Genomic DNA, 12,971 nt, shown 5'->3' with positions numbered 1-12,971 from the left:
CTCAAAGGACTATACCTATACTACGCCTTGACTAAACAGAATTGAATCAGTCTCCAGACCTATAAGTACTCTTGCTCATGAAGGTTAATCAGAGCAGGGGAGGAGGAGGACCAAACTTATTTTCAGATGTACAGAATTACCCAAATAACCAAATGCCTCCCATAGAATGTTAAAGGTCCCTTCCAAATTAGGAAATCTTTCCTTCCCAAGCGCAGATACACTTACTATCAGTGTGTTTATGTTGAATAACATACTGTTGCAAAGATTAAAGTGAAATACTTCTCAATCAAAATGTATTTTGAAATGTGCAACTTTTCCATTCACTAATATTTTACTCTCAACTAGAAATGAGTTACAAAGCACCTTACCTTTTGCCTTTTTTAATTAAATTTCCCTCTTCCCCATTTCTACTTAACATCCTTCCCTCTGTTTCTTAAACTTCTTTTTTCCTGACTTTCTGCAAAACACCGCTTATCTAGGAATCTCACTTAAGCCAATGACAAAGGGATAGAAAAGACAAAAAGAAACTGCTTCCTGTGTTAATCTTAAAAGGAAAATTCATTTAAAACAGCATCTAACATTCTGCATTCTCACAAAGAAAAGGTAAATGTTAATCTGTTTGAAAATGTTACATGCTATAAATAAGTTATAAAATAGGACATTACAATGGAAAAGAATTAAATCTCCCACCTTTCAGCACTAAATGCTGACTCTGTGTCGACGTACACAACAGCTCCTTCTAATCCTCCCATGTTGGTGGGTAACGTGGCCAAAATGCTCATCATTATACAAAACTGAGTTTTTCCACAACCTGGTGGGCCTGTAATCTAAAAAAAAAAAATTACTTACATAAATATCACAACTAGTCAAAGCAAAATCCTTTTAAGAACTTGACACTTGCACAGTCCCACTAACCTGGGTTCCTGGAGTTCCTTAATAAATCTTAACATTCCTTAGAATGTTCCTTAAATATTCTAATACATCCATTGTAAGGAATTAAGTCCTTCCCTATATGTCCTAATTGATACTAGATACCATCTTGGGGAAAAATGAGAAAATAGTCATTCAAATCATGGTCTGTGTTCTGTAGTTCAAATAAAAAGCTTTGGTTAAGAGAGGCTAGAGGGTGCATATACACATTTAGAACTGGGAGTTATGTATCTTTTTCTCATTAAGACATTTATAAAAGGAACTTGAAAATATTTAAGAGGCTTTAATAATTGGTTTAGCATTTCTTATGCGTTGGCCTTTTAGAACAATTTTGTACTAGTCCCTTAAAAAGCTACTTTGATCTTTATTGTGAACAGTAAAGAATTTAGGAGTGAAGAGTACTGATGTATACAATTTATTTTCAAATGCTTCAGCAAAAAAAAGTGTGTGTGTGTGTGTGTGTGTGTGTGTACAGAGAAAGATTAAGCAACTGTAACAAAATTCAACAATGGTTGACTCTAGGTGATTCATACTTTGAAGTGTGTTTTGAAATTTTAGTTGGTGAAAGCTATTCTAAGATTACAAAATTTGGAAATCAAGAGGATAGAGATGGAAAAAAATAGGAAATGCTCAAGTACAACTAGAAGTAATGAATAAAAATTAATTTGAGGGGCGTCTGGGTGGCTCAATGTGTTAAGCATCTGCCTTCGGCTCAGGTCATGATCTCAGGGTCCTGGGATGGAGCCCTGCATCGGGTTCTCTGCTCGGCAGGGAGCCTGCTTCCCCCTCTTTCTCTGCCTGCCTTTCTGCCTATTTGTGATCTCTGTCAAATAAATAAATAAAATCTTTAAAAAAAATTAATTTGAAAATGTTATTAAAAAATCCCCTTTAGGGGTGCCTGGGTGGCTCAGTGATTAAGCATCTGCCTTCAGCTTAGGTCATGATCCCAGGGTCCTGGGATGGAGCCCCAAATGGGGCTCCCTGCTCTGAGGGAAGCCTGCTTCTCCCTCTCCCGCTCCCCCTGTTTGTGTTCCCTCGTTCACTCTCTCTGTCTCTCTGTCAAATAAATAAATAAATAAATGGTCTTTTTAAAATGTATATATATAAATATATATATATATTTATAAATATATATATATATTTGTGTATATATATATATCCCCTTTAAACATATGCTATTTGTCACACTGGCTGCTGCATCCAAATATTAAGAACCGAAACACTATCCCTTTTGTAAAAGTAACACTAATAATTGTAACACAATTTTTCACAAAGGAAGGGAAAGAACAAGAGGGAAGGAAGAGAGAAAAAAAATCTCAGAGACGAAAAAGTCTGAGCTAAGACTTAGACTATAAATCTTTGAATAAACTGTCTTAAATACATCATGAAGTAGAGAGAAGTAAGCAGGGATGACCCATGAGTCTACATCGCTTGTGCCAGTGGTTCTCAAACAAGTGAGCACTGGAATTGCCTGGCAAGCTTATTAACCGGCATCTCTGGTTCACTAGGTCTGGGATGTGGCCTGAGAATCTACATTTCTAATAAATTCCCAGGTGATGTTTATGCTGTTGTACACTTTTGAGAACCATAGCCTAAAAATTTAAACTAAAGCTAACCTTCATTTATCAAGGCTCAACATTAAAAAACAAAAGCTCACAAGTTAGAAACCACGTGCTGATTTATTATAATCTCTAAGCAGTGATTTAGACTTTCAGAATAAATTGTTGATACCAATAACAGTTTGCCAGATCATGAGTCATCAGTGGAAAGGGGTCTCCAAACTTTTTTGATTACATAGTCTGACCAACCAAAAACAAACAAAATTTATTATGGCCTTCCAATGTACAAATATTTATTATATACATACTATTTTACTAATACATCCTATACAATATAAAGCATATATAAAGTAGGGATTCAAACATTTAAAATAAGCATTCAAAATAGTTCCATATCCTTTTTTTTAAAGGTTTATTTTTATTTTTATTTGTTTATTTGACAGAGAGAGAGCACAAGCAGGGGGAGTGGGAGACAAAAAAGCAGGCTTCCCGCTGAGCAGGGAGCCCGATTCGGGGCTTGGTCCCAGGACCCCAGGATCATGACTTGAGCTGAAGGCAGATGCTTAACAACTGAGCCCCCCAGGCACCCCTATTTTGTTTAAAGATTTTATTTATTTATTTATTTATTTATTTTATTCCCCGCTGTGCAGACAGCCTGATGTGGGGCTCGATCCCAAGACCCTGAGATCACAACCTGAGCCAAAGGCAGAGTCTTAACCCACTGAGCCACCCAGGCGCCCCAAAACATTACCTTCACTTTGAAGGGATGTTGTCAGAGTATACCACTGATTTGGGTGGCTGGTTAATTTTTAATCTGCTATGAAATATATTGCATAGCCACTTTTCATATAAAAAAGGTCAGCAAATCTGACATATCTTTTCATTTAAAAACACATTTCAGGGGGACCTGGGTGGCTCAGCGGGTTAAGCCACTGCCTTCGGCTTGGGTCATGATCTCGGGATCCTGGGATCGAGCCCCGCATCGGGCTCTCTGCTCGGCGGAGACCCTGCTTCCTCCTCTCTCTCTGCCTGCCTCTCTGCCTGCTTGTGATCTCTCTCTGTCAAATAAATAAATAAAAAATCTTTAAAAAAAAAATAAAAAAAAAAATAAAAACACATTTCACCTATCCTCAGTGGGTAGAATTCAACAGCTCTTTTCTTTGCTGTGAGATCACCAAAGAAGCCCTTGGGATTCAAATGATCTTCATGGTCAGTCCCCATCTCATTACAGAGTGCTAGAGAGATTCCTCACTTCACTAACCAGGTTTTTATAAAAATTAACAACACTAATATCATCCTGAAGCACTCTCCACACATCTGATATCAACTTCTGTGTTGCTACAGATAGCCTAAGGATAATAAAACAGAAAAGTTCAAAAAATCTTGAGAGAGAACGTCTGTCCATATACCTACCACTTACCTACCATTTTTACTACTACTATGACTAGACTAGCCTAATCTATCCAACAACCCATCCCTCTATCCATTCATCAATCTATCCCAGGTTTGGTTTGGTTTTTTAAAGAATTTATTTTTAAGTAATCTCTACACCCAGTGTGGGGCTCAAACTTAGAGCCCCAAGATCAAGAGCAGCACATTCCACCCACTGAGCCAGTCTCAGTGTCAGGTTTTTTTAATGCATTTTAAAGTAAGTCAGAGACCTCAGCATGCTTTCCCTTAATAATTCAGCATGTATATCATTAATAGGAATTTAATATGTTTGATTCTTTCCTTTTATAAGGTAAATTTTACATACAGTGAAATGCATAATCTTAAGTTTACCATTTGATGAGTTCCAACAAATGTATACACACATGTAATCTAAACCCCTATGAGTCAGAACATTACCATCACCCCAGGCAATTCCCTCATAAACACTGCTTTATGTTCAAGAAATTATTTATATTCAAGAAGTCATATAAACATTGTATTATATTAAGGAAGCTTATTAGGAGAATATATCTTCTCTGACCCATCTTTAGTTTAATGGCACACACAAAAAATTTATTTCCTGTATTTCCTGTATTTATTTCCAATTTATTTCCAATTCCACAATTTCCAAAAAATTTATTTCCTGTATTTCGTTACTGAAAAAAAATCAAGCTAAAATGATCATCTGGGTCATGGTAGAAACTTCTGTAGTTTATATAGCATCTTTCTACATTGAATAATGTGTCTTAATTCTCTAATTAAATTAATGATTTCTATATAACTTCTGACAGTATCTGTCCACAAATGAATCCATTTAAGTTGTTGCCGTATTGTTTTCTATGCTTTATTTCATTCATTTTATTGTAATGGGAAGAATAAGTGTGTCCCTAGTATTAATAATATATTACATTTGGTCTTTACTATTAAGAAAACTCAAAAGAGGCTTTTAAATATCTATCATTAATTTTAGTGATATTTTTCTACATATTGAATTTGTATCACTTGACTTTAAATGTCACTAAAAACTTATGGAAGTTTGTCTTCCTATCCCGTGTGTTTTTTGTTTTTTGTTTTAAGATTTTATTTATTTATTTGGAAGAAAGAGAATGAGCGAGCGAAAGTATGGGAGTAAGGCAGGAGCAGAGAGAGAAGGATAAGCAGACTCCATGCTGAGCATAGAGCCTGACACGGAGCTTGATCCACAACCCCAAGATCATGAGCTAAGCTGAAATTGAGTCAGATGCTCAGCTGACTGAGCCACTCGTGTGCCCTATCCTGTGTGTTTCTTAATTATGATGGCTTCCTATTATCATTACTCAGTATTTCAAGGGACAAAAAAACAACAAAAGTTTCAATATAAAGGGTAATAGATATAATCCCTTATATCAAATTGCCCTTAGAATTTCAGAAAATTTTGGATGTCTTCTCAGATGGAATTAGATTGTCAAGGATTGACTTCACTAGTGGAGGGAGATTCATCAGCTGACTTGACTATGCACATGGTTCACTCCTAGCACATTATTAGTATGGACTCCAGTATACAGTTTCTTCGCAGGAATCTTTTTGCCATTTGTTTGTTTTGTGAGATTTGGTTTAGTCAAATCCAAAATCCACCTAACTAGGTATGCAGAACTACAATTCATCCCAGTACGCTGAAAATAAAGGTACAGCAAGGTACCTCTGCAAACCTTCTGTAATACTTCCTCACGGACTATACCTGACATATGACAGTCTGACACACAGACCAAGTGAAGATGCCAGTGTCACTCTATACATTAAATACTCATTAAGGTTTGTTTCACTTTTTAGGTTGAAATACCAATAGAAGTTAGAAATTTTTTTTCCCACAAACTAATGGACCATCTTACATACCCTGCTTTGGAAACTGCTAGTTTTAAAGAGCCCCAAACACTCTTTTATCATTATCAAAGATGGTATGGATCAAATTAATTATCAGAAATCAGAAGAAAAGTAATTTTTGTCAGTAAAAGTTGGAAGTGGATCTAGAAAATGAAAAACAGTTACTCTTCAGAGTGCTAACTAATGGGAGGAACAGAGGACTACCTTTCTATACATACTATCTACACACCAGGGTTTTTTAGGTTTTTTTTTAAGATTTTACTTATTTATTTGACAGAGAGAGAGAGAGATCACAAGTAGGCAGAGAGGCAGGCAGAGAGAGAGGAGGAAGCAGGCTCCCCGCTGAGCAGAGAGCCCGATGTGGGGCTCTGGGGCTCGATCCCAGGACCCTGAGATCATGACCTGAGCCAAAGGCAGAGGCTTAACCCACTGAGCCACCCAGACACCCCTACACACCAGGTTTTATATACTTTCTAAAATTTAATGAGCTTAAACCCCTTAAATCCTTTGCGATTTTTAGTGGAAAGGTAAAACAGGCCATTATTTTAATTAAAATGATACACATGAAAACATTCAGTAATATATTAAGTCTCATGAAAATGTAAGGTATTCTCATTATTCCATCTTTAAAGAAAACATGTAAAAAAATCTGAAAACTTAAACAAGTAGAACTAGTATTTTTTCTACTTCATATTTTCACGTACTATTCAGCATAGTCTAGGGAAAAATAGAACATTATGTGAATAACATTATAAGATTTCTGGGGTTGTTTGTTTTGTTTTGACTTTGCATTTGAAGTTGGATAATTACATTAATTTAAGCTAAAATAACTAATTTCTAATTCTTTAGCAATCTCAGATCGTCTTCAATCATTTTTCACTCTCTTTCTAGACTCAAAAAAATTTATGCTGCATGCAATTCGGATGGGCTGACTGGAGTTAAATTTCATTATTTTTTCAGGTTTACTTAGTGGGTTAAAACATTTCAACATTAATAATTTTTAGCTTCAGATAGTTTAGCTCTGAATTCTCCCAGCCAAACCACAAAGTTTCAAGTTGTGTTCAGTTCCCAGGTTCAGCTCCAATGGTGGTTAGAAAGAGAGAACATGCCAAACCAGAATAGTCTCAGTTAGTTGTTTCTTGGAAACTCTAGAGTGAATACAACATTTACACACAGAAAACACCAGTAAAATACAATCAGCTTCATATAGTTTAGATCCTGGGCTTCAACCCTGCCTGAGAAATAAAAGAACTGAAAGAAAATAACCAGTGGTGAGGATCACTCAAATATCAACAGGAAAGCAAATATTAACAATTAGTTTAAAGGAGAAAGAGAATTATTCCTAAGCAAAGAAAGTCTAGTTGTACTGAAGTAAAAATGAAGCCTAGTCATTCTAATCTTTAGAGAGACTGAATGGTTGAGATGAATGTGAAACCTGGACCTGATAGGACCTAAAACCAAGTTAACTCTCCTCTCACTGAAGATGGGGGCAACAGGATGGGCCATCTGCCAAACCAATACCTCACGTGAGAAAATTTAAGGACTGCCTGGTTCTGATCTGAGAAAAGAGCCTTTGGAAACTTCATATCATTTTTTTAAATGATGCCCCTCACCCATCTTTTGTCTCCATTTGCTCTACAATCATGTAGAAACATAATTAGGCCTTTGATCTACAGAATTCATTTGAAAAATAACTAACTCTCAAAATCCTAAAACAAACAACAAACAAAATCTCAATCTCAGAAAGGCCAGGTAGTACTTTGCCTTGTGAAAAAAACCTTGATCTTAAATTACTTTACATCAACATGTGGAAGATTTTATATCTTGGATTTTCTCCACTATTCCTTCTTATTTCATATTAATAACTGCTATCTTTCAAGTACATGGGAAGGGACAAAAAAGAAGGGAGGGGAACTGAGCAGAAAAACACAGGAGGACATGGAAATGACAAGTACCCCAAGCTTCACAGTTAAAAAAGAAAACATCAAACAGTATCAAGGGACATCATCATCCATTTAACAGTCATATAACATGTGCTATATAAAAGATTCTATGAAATCTTTATGGAGAAAGACATTTATTTCTAAACCAGGAAGTGAGCGAAGAATTAGGAGCAATGATCCAATCAACCACACCCGCTAAGATCCTGTATTAGGACCGGGGCTTATCTTGCCTTTCAAAACACTGGGCAGGATAAACAAACCATGTCAGCGGATTATGGTCAAGGAATGCGAATTGGAAGTTTCTCCCTAGTAATCCTACTGCTGTTGTCAAACATGGAGCACACCTAACCTGGCTGTATTCTGAAGGAGATGAGACCCATTTTGGCCAACCTACACACCCATGAGCAAGAAAAATAAATGTTTGCTGCTGTTGTAAGCAGTGTAAGCAGCCAAAATTGACTAATCAAAAATTCATGCCCTGTACTTCACTGTTTATGCATTCCTATCACATGCCTGGTCCTTGAAGGCACTTCAGTTTACGATCCTGCCTTATTAGCTCCAGTGATCTTGCAGGCCACAGCTAACCTTGCCAATAAGAAAGAATAAGAACTGCATATTTAACTGTTCTGAGGAGAAATCAGGATGCCAAAATAGGACTAAGTGACAAAAATAGTCACTTCCAAAGCAAAACTGACCCGCTCAAGGACAAGTGGTCTACTTAAATCATGAACAAAGCATAGAAATGCATCAGGAAATACCAATAGTAAAAACGTGCTACATCCTTTCTCAGTATTTAGAGCAAGGATCTGGGTATAATCGTCCCTCTCAAATGTTGTGAAGATTTGGCAGGCTTCATAGGTTTACACTTCCAGAGGTACTCTTGAACAAAGATATGCAGATCTTATATCCCCTATCTGTTGACATGAGTTTGGACCAGTTCTCTAGTCCAATAACCTCAGGATTGCAGTATGAAAACACTTTTTTTTGGCAATCCCTTTAAATACAACCTTAATTTTACCAAGTCATATTAGCATCTTTATTCTACATTCTTAGTAGGGGTGATCTTGACCCCAAGGATGAAACCTGCTTTTGGGATGGGGGTGGTTAGATTTTATTCTTTTTCAACCTAAAACACAGATAAACAGACAGTACATAAACAGGCATATAGTGTATCTGTGGGATTAAAATCCCATGGGGAAGGAAGCTTCATTAGAAAAAAAATGTCTAAAAAGCTCATAAGGGGAGAAAATGAAAACACGATTGAAAAACACTGATTTAATGTACATGATCCCCTATGAGAAGGCTACCATGTGGTTTGACCTCCACATTATGTAAACTTTTAAACTGTAAATTTCAAACATAGTAATATTCAAAATTCAAACATAGTAATAGCAGATGCCGAATTATCTGCTTAGATATTCCTCGAGTAAGGAATCTGATGTTCCCAGGGAATGGGACAAAGCCCCGCAGTTCAGTTCCATCTGTGATTCTGCAGAGGCGGTTTTGCTTTGGTTTCTCCTCTGCTGCTTCTGCTTTCGGCACGAGGAGTGCTTCTCTACTTCCACTTTTGATCTCGGTGCTGTAACTGCACCTACACAGATTCAGCGACGTCCACATCAATCGAAACTGGGCATCAGGAAGGAGCAGCTATAAAAACACTAGCAGAATGTTTCCAGACTTATTCTTACTCCCTCTTTCGTCTCCAGGCCTCATCTAAGTTTATCCTACCAGTTGCCTTACCTCTCTCACCAGGAACATCTACCTCGTATCTGGGACTCTAGGTTTGACCTTTTAACCAGAAACAAAGATCATGCAAGGCAATTAATTAGACACCTCCAGTGATACCATATTAGTTCTCTATCATTCTGTAACAAATTACCACAAACTTAACAGCCTAACACAACACCCGTTTCTTATCTCACACTTCTGTAGGTTCTCACGCTTCCGTAGGTTAGCAGTCAGTCTGGATGGGCTTGACAGGGCTCTCCGCTCAGTCTCACCGGGCCAAGATCAAGATGCCAGCGCGGCAAAACCGCCCACTCTGCAGCTGCGGATCTGAGCTGTTTCCTCTCTGGCCGTCCTCCGAGGGCTGCTCACTGCATAGAGAGGCCACCTACCTACCTTCCTTCTCACGATCTTTCTGGTTTCTCCTCTAGCCAGAGAAACCTCAGTTTTCAAGGGCCCATGGAAGCAGATCAGTAGATCTCCCTGTCTTAAAGTCAACTGTGCCACAGAACATGCCATAATAACGGGAATGCTAGCTCATCGCATCCACAGGTTCCAGGCATTGTGGCACAGCATCTCTGGGAGGCCATTTCAGAATTCTGTCTACCACAAAGTCTCTGGGAACAGAGAAGTAATAAAGTTTTTTTAAGACTTACACACACAGACATTGGGGCGCCTGGGTGGCTCAGTGGGTTAAAGCCTCTGCCTTCGGCTCAGGTCATGATCTCAGGGTTCTGGGATCGAGCCCCGCATGGGGGTCTCTGCTCAGCGGGGAGCCTGCTTCCCTTCCTCTCTCTCTCTGCCTGCCTCTCTGCCTACTTATGATCTCTGTCTGTCAAATAAATAAATAAAATCTTAAAAAAAAAAAAAGACTTAGACACACACATACACACACACACACACACGCATGCATACATATATCAACACACATATACAGTAATAGCCAGGCTCTAAGAAGGACCCCATGATCTCACTCTGGTATTCACACCCTTCTGTACTCCCCTCCCACACTGTAACAGGTGTGTCTATGTAATAGACTACAGCGGAAGTAATGCTATGTAACTTCCAAAGCCAGGCCATAGAAGACAATGCCATTTCTGCCTTGTTCTCTAAGATCACTTACTCTAGGTGAAGTCAACTGCCATGTCAGGAAGACAGGCAAGTAGTCCTGTGGAGAGGTCCGGGTGGCCGATAACTGAAACTTCCTGCCAACAAGAGCCGGGACCAACTTCCCAGCCACATAAGTGAGCCATCTTGGAAGCATCCCCACCACCTCCAGTCAGGTTCTCAGATGACTGCAGCCTCACCAATACCTTGACTGTAATCTCATGAGACCTTAACCAGAAAACCAGCTAAGATGCTCCTGAATTCCTGACTCACAGAAACTGTGAGGTAATAAATCTTTCTTGCTGTTTTTAGCCACTAAACTTTGGAATGATTTGTTAAACAGCAATATTTAACAGATCTATAAATATGCAGCTAAGATACACAGATATTAGAGATATTTAAGAAAAAAACTCCTAAAATGAAAAAATCACTGATGTTCATCAATAAAAGATCAGTTAAGGGGGCGCCTGGGTGGCTCAGTGGGGTAAAGCCTCTACCTTTGGCTCAGGTCATGATCCCAGAGTCCTGGGATCGAGCCCTGCATCGGGCTCTCTGCTCAGCGGGGAGCCTGCTTCCTCCTCTCTCTGCCTGCCTCTTTGCCTCCTTGTGATTTCTGTCTGTCAAATAAATAAATAAATCTTTAAAAAAAAAAAAAAAGATCAGTTAAGTAGAAAACTCATATTCCTTAAGTGTACTATTGTGATAATTTTTAATGGTATACAAATCAAAATAAATATAACATTAAAAATTACTAAAGTCTGGCTTATTTCAAGATCCAAGGAGAGAATATAAAAGACATAGCAATAACCAAAGCATTACAGTAAACAAGCACTACGTAAGTGTTTAAATACAAACTCATTCTCTCAACTAATACTTATTAAGTACCTCCTACATATGCTAATCCTGTGAATCTAACTATAAAGACATAATCCCTGCCCACTTGGAATTTATTCTCCAGTGAGGAAGACATGCACTAATTAAGCATACAAACGCTACAGTTCTAACAGTGACAAGTGCTATATAGAAGAACCAAGTACATGGTTCAGTTCTCTAAAAACATAGGACAATTCTAAATGTGTTAAGTCAAAGTACAATAAAATAGGCTCAAAATACATTAAGTAAAAAATAATAGAACTACAAGTAAATTTGTCAATTCAACAACATTTTAACAACCTTTCTAAATTACTATTAGGTCAGGCTGAGAAAAAAAAGTTGGTAAAGATAAAGAAGATTTGTACAACCCAAATAACAAGCTGAATTTAATGGTCATATATGCAGAGCATTTAAATATTAGAGAATAATCCTTCTTCTAAATTGCACCTAGAGTATTTTTATAAAAGTTGATCACATATTACACCTTAAAACAAGTTTCAGAAATTTTTAGAGAATCAGTATCACATAAAGTTCTCTGACTAATGAATTTAGGTTAACAATCTAATTTTTAAAAGATAAATTTTTAAATAAGTAATTTAGATTTTCAAAAATTCCAAATAACTCATGAATTGGAGAAGTAATCATAATGGAAATTTTAAAATACCATTAAAACTAAATAAAAATGAAACTGCTATAATTTTCATTTTATACAAATAAATTTCATTTTATATTTTAAAAATGAAGCAATGGATATTCATAGCCTACAAGAGCAGAGTAAAAAAAAAAAAAAGAAAGAAAGAAAAACTGAAAATTAATAGATTAAATGTACATAACTTTTTGGGGTGTAGAAATAATCTCACAAAACATGCTATTACATAGAAGGAGATAATAAAATAAAAGAAATCACTGAAGTAGAAGAAAAGATAGAGAGGACCAAAAAAGAACAACAAAAAGCACAGTCCTTTGAAAAGACTATAATAGGGACACCTGGGTGGCTCAGTTGATTTTCTGTCTGAGGCTCCAGTCATGATCCCAGGGTTCTGGGATGGAGTCCTGAATCCCACCTCACACTCCTTGCTCAGCAGGGAGCCTGCTTCTCCCTCTGCCTGCCCCTCACCCTGCTTTCTCTCTCTCTCTCTCTTTCTCTCTCTGACAAATAAATCATAAAATCTTAAAAAAAAAAAAAAAGGCAAAGAATAATAATATTCTAAACTCTCACCAGACTTTTTTTTTAAGATTTTTATTTATTTATTTGACCGAGATCACAAGTAGGCAGAGAGACTGGGAGCAGGCTACCCTGCTCACCAAAACTACTCAGTAAGAAACAGAAAACCATAAATAGTCATGAATAGTCCCATAAAGCATTAAAGGAATTTATTTCATTTTTTTAAATCTTCCCACAAGGAAAATACCAAGATCAGACAATTTTTCAGAAAATTTTTATCAAATATTCAAGAAACAAATAATTCTAATTTATACAAACTATCATAAAATATTTAAAAAGAGTCAGTATGCAATTAACTCAATTAGTTCACAATAGATC

At 37.1% G+C, this 12,971-nt stretch overlaps 1 protein-coding gene across 7 annotated transcripts in view; it reads right to left on the bottom strand.

Annotated features, from left to right (window-relative positions):
* The window catches only part of RAD51B (RAD51 paralog B), a 680,659-nt gene that overhangs the window by 649,311 nt on the left and 18,377 nt on the right, over nt 1-12,971 (bottom strand). For all 7 annotated transcript variants that reach the window (XR_007128523.1, XR_007128524.1, XM_047735892.1 and 4 more), the window contains one exon: nt 691-827. Coding sequence is in view for 5 of the 7 variants with exons in the window: in XM_047735892.1 (XP_047591848.1) it covers nt 691-827 (137 nt within the window). In the remaining 2 variants the exon portion in view is untranslated. The remainder of the gene's footprint in view (nt 1-690; nt 828-12,971) is intronic.

This window comes from Lutra lutra, chromosome 7 (assembly GCF_902655055.1).
Source record: "Lutra lutra chromosome 7, mLutLut1.2, whole genome shotgun sequence".
NCBI classification, from domain to species: Eukaryota; Metazoa; Chordata; class Mammalia; order Carnivora; family Mustelidae; genus Lutra; species Lutra lutra.
Note: the sequence above shows the minus strand (reverse complement) of the source record. Positions and strands in the feature narration are given on the sequence as shown.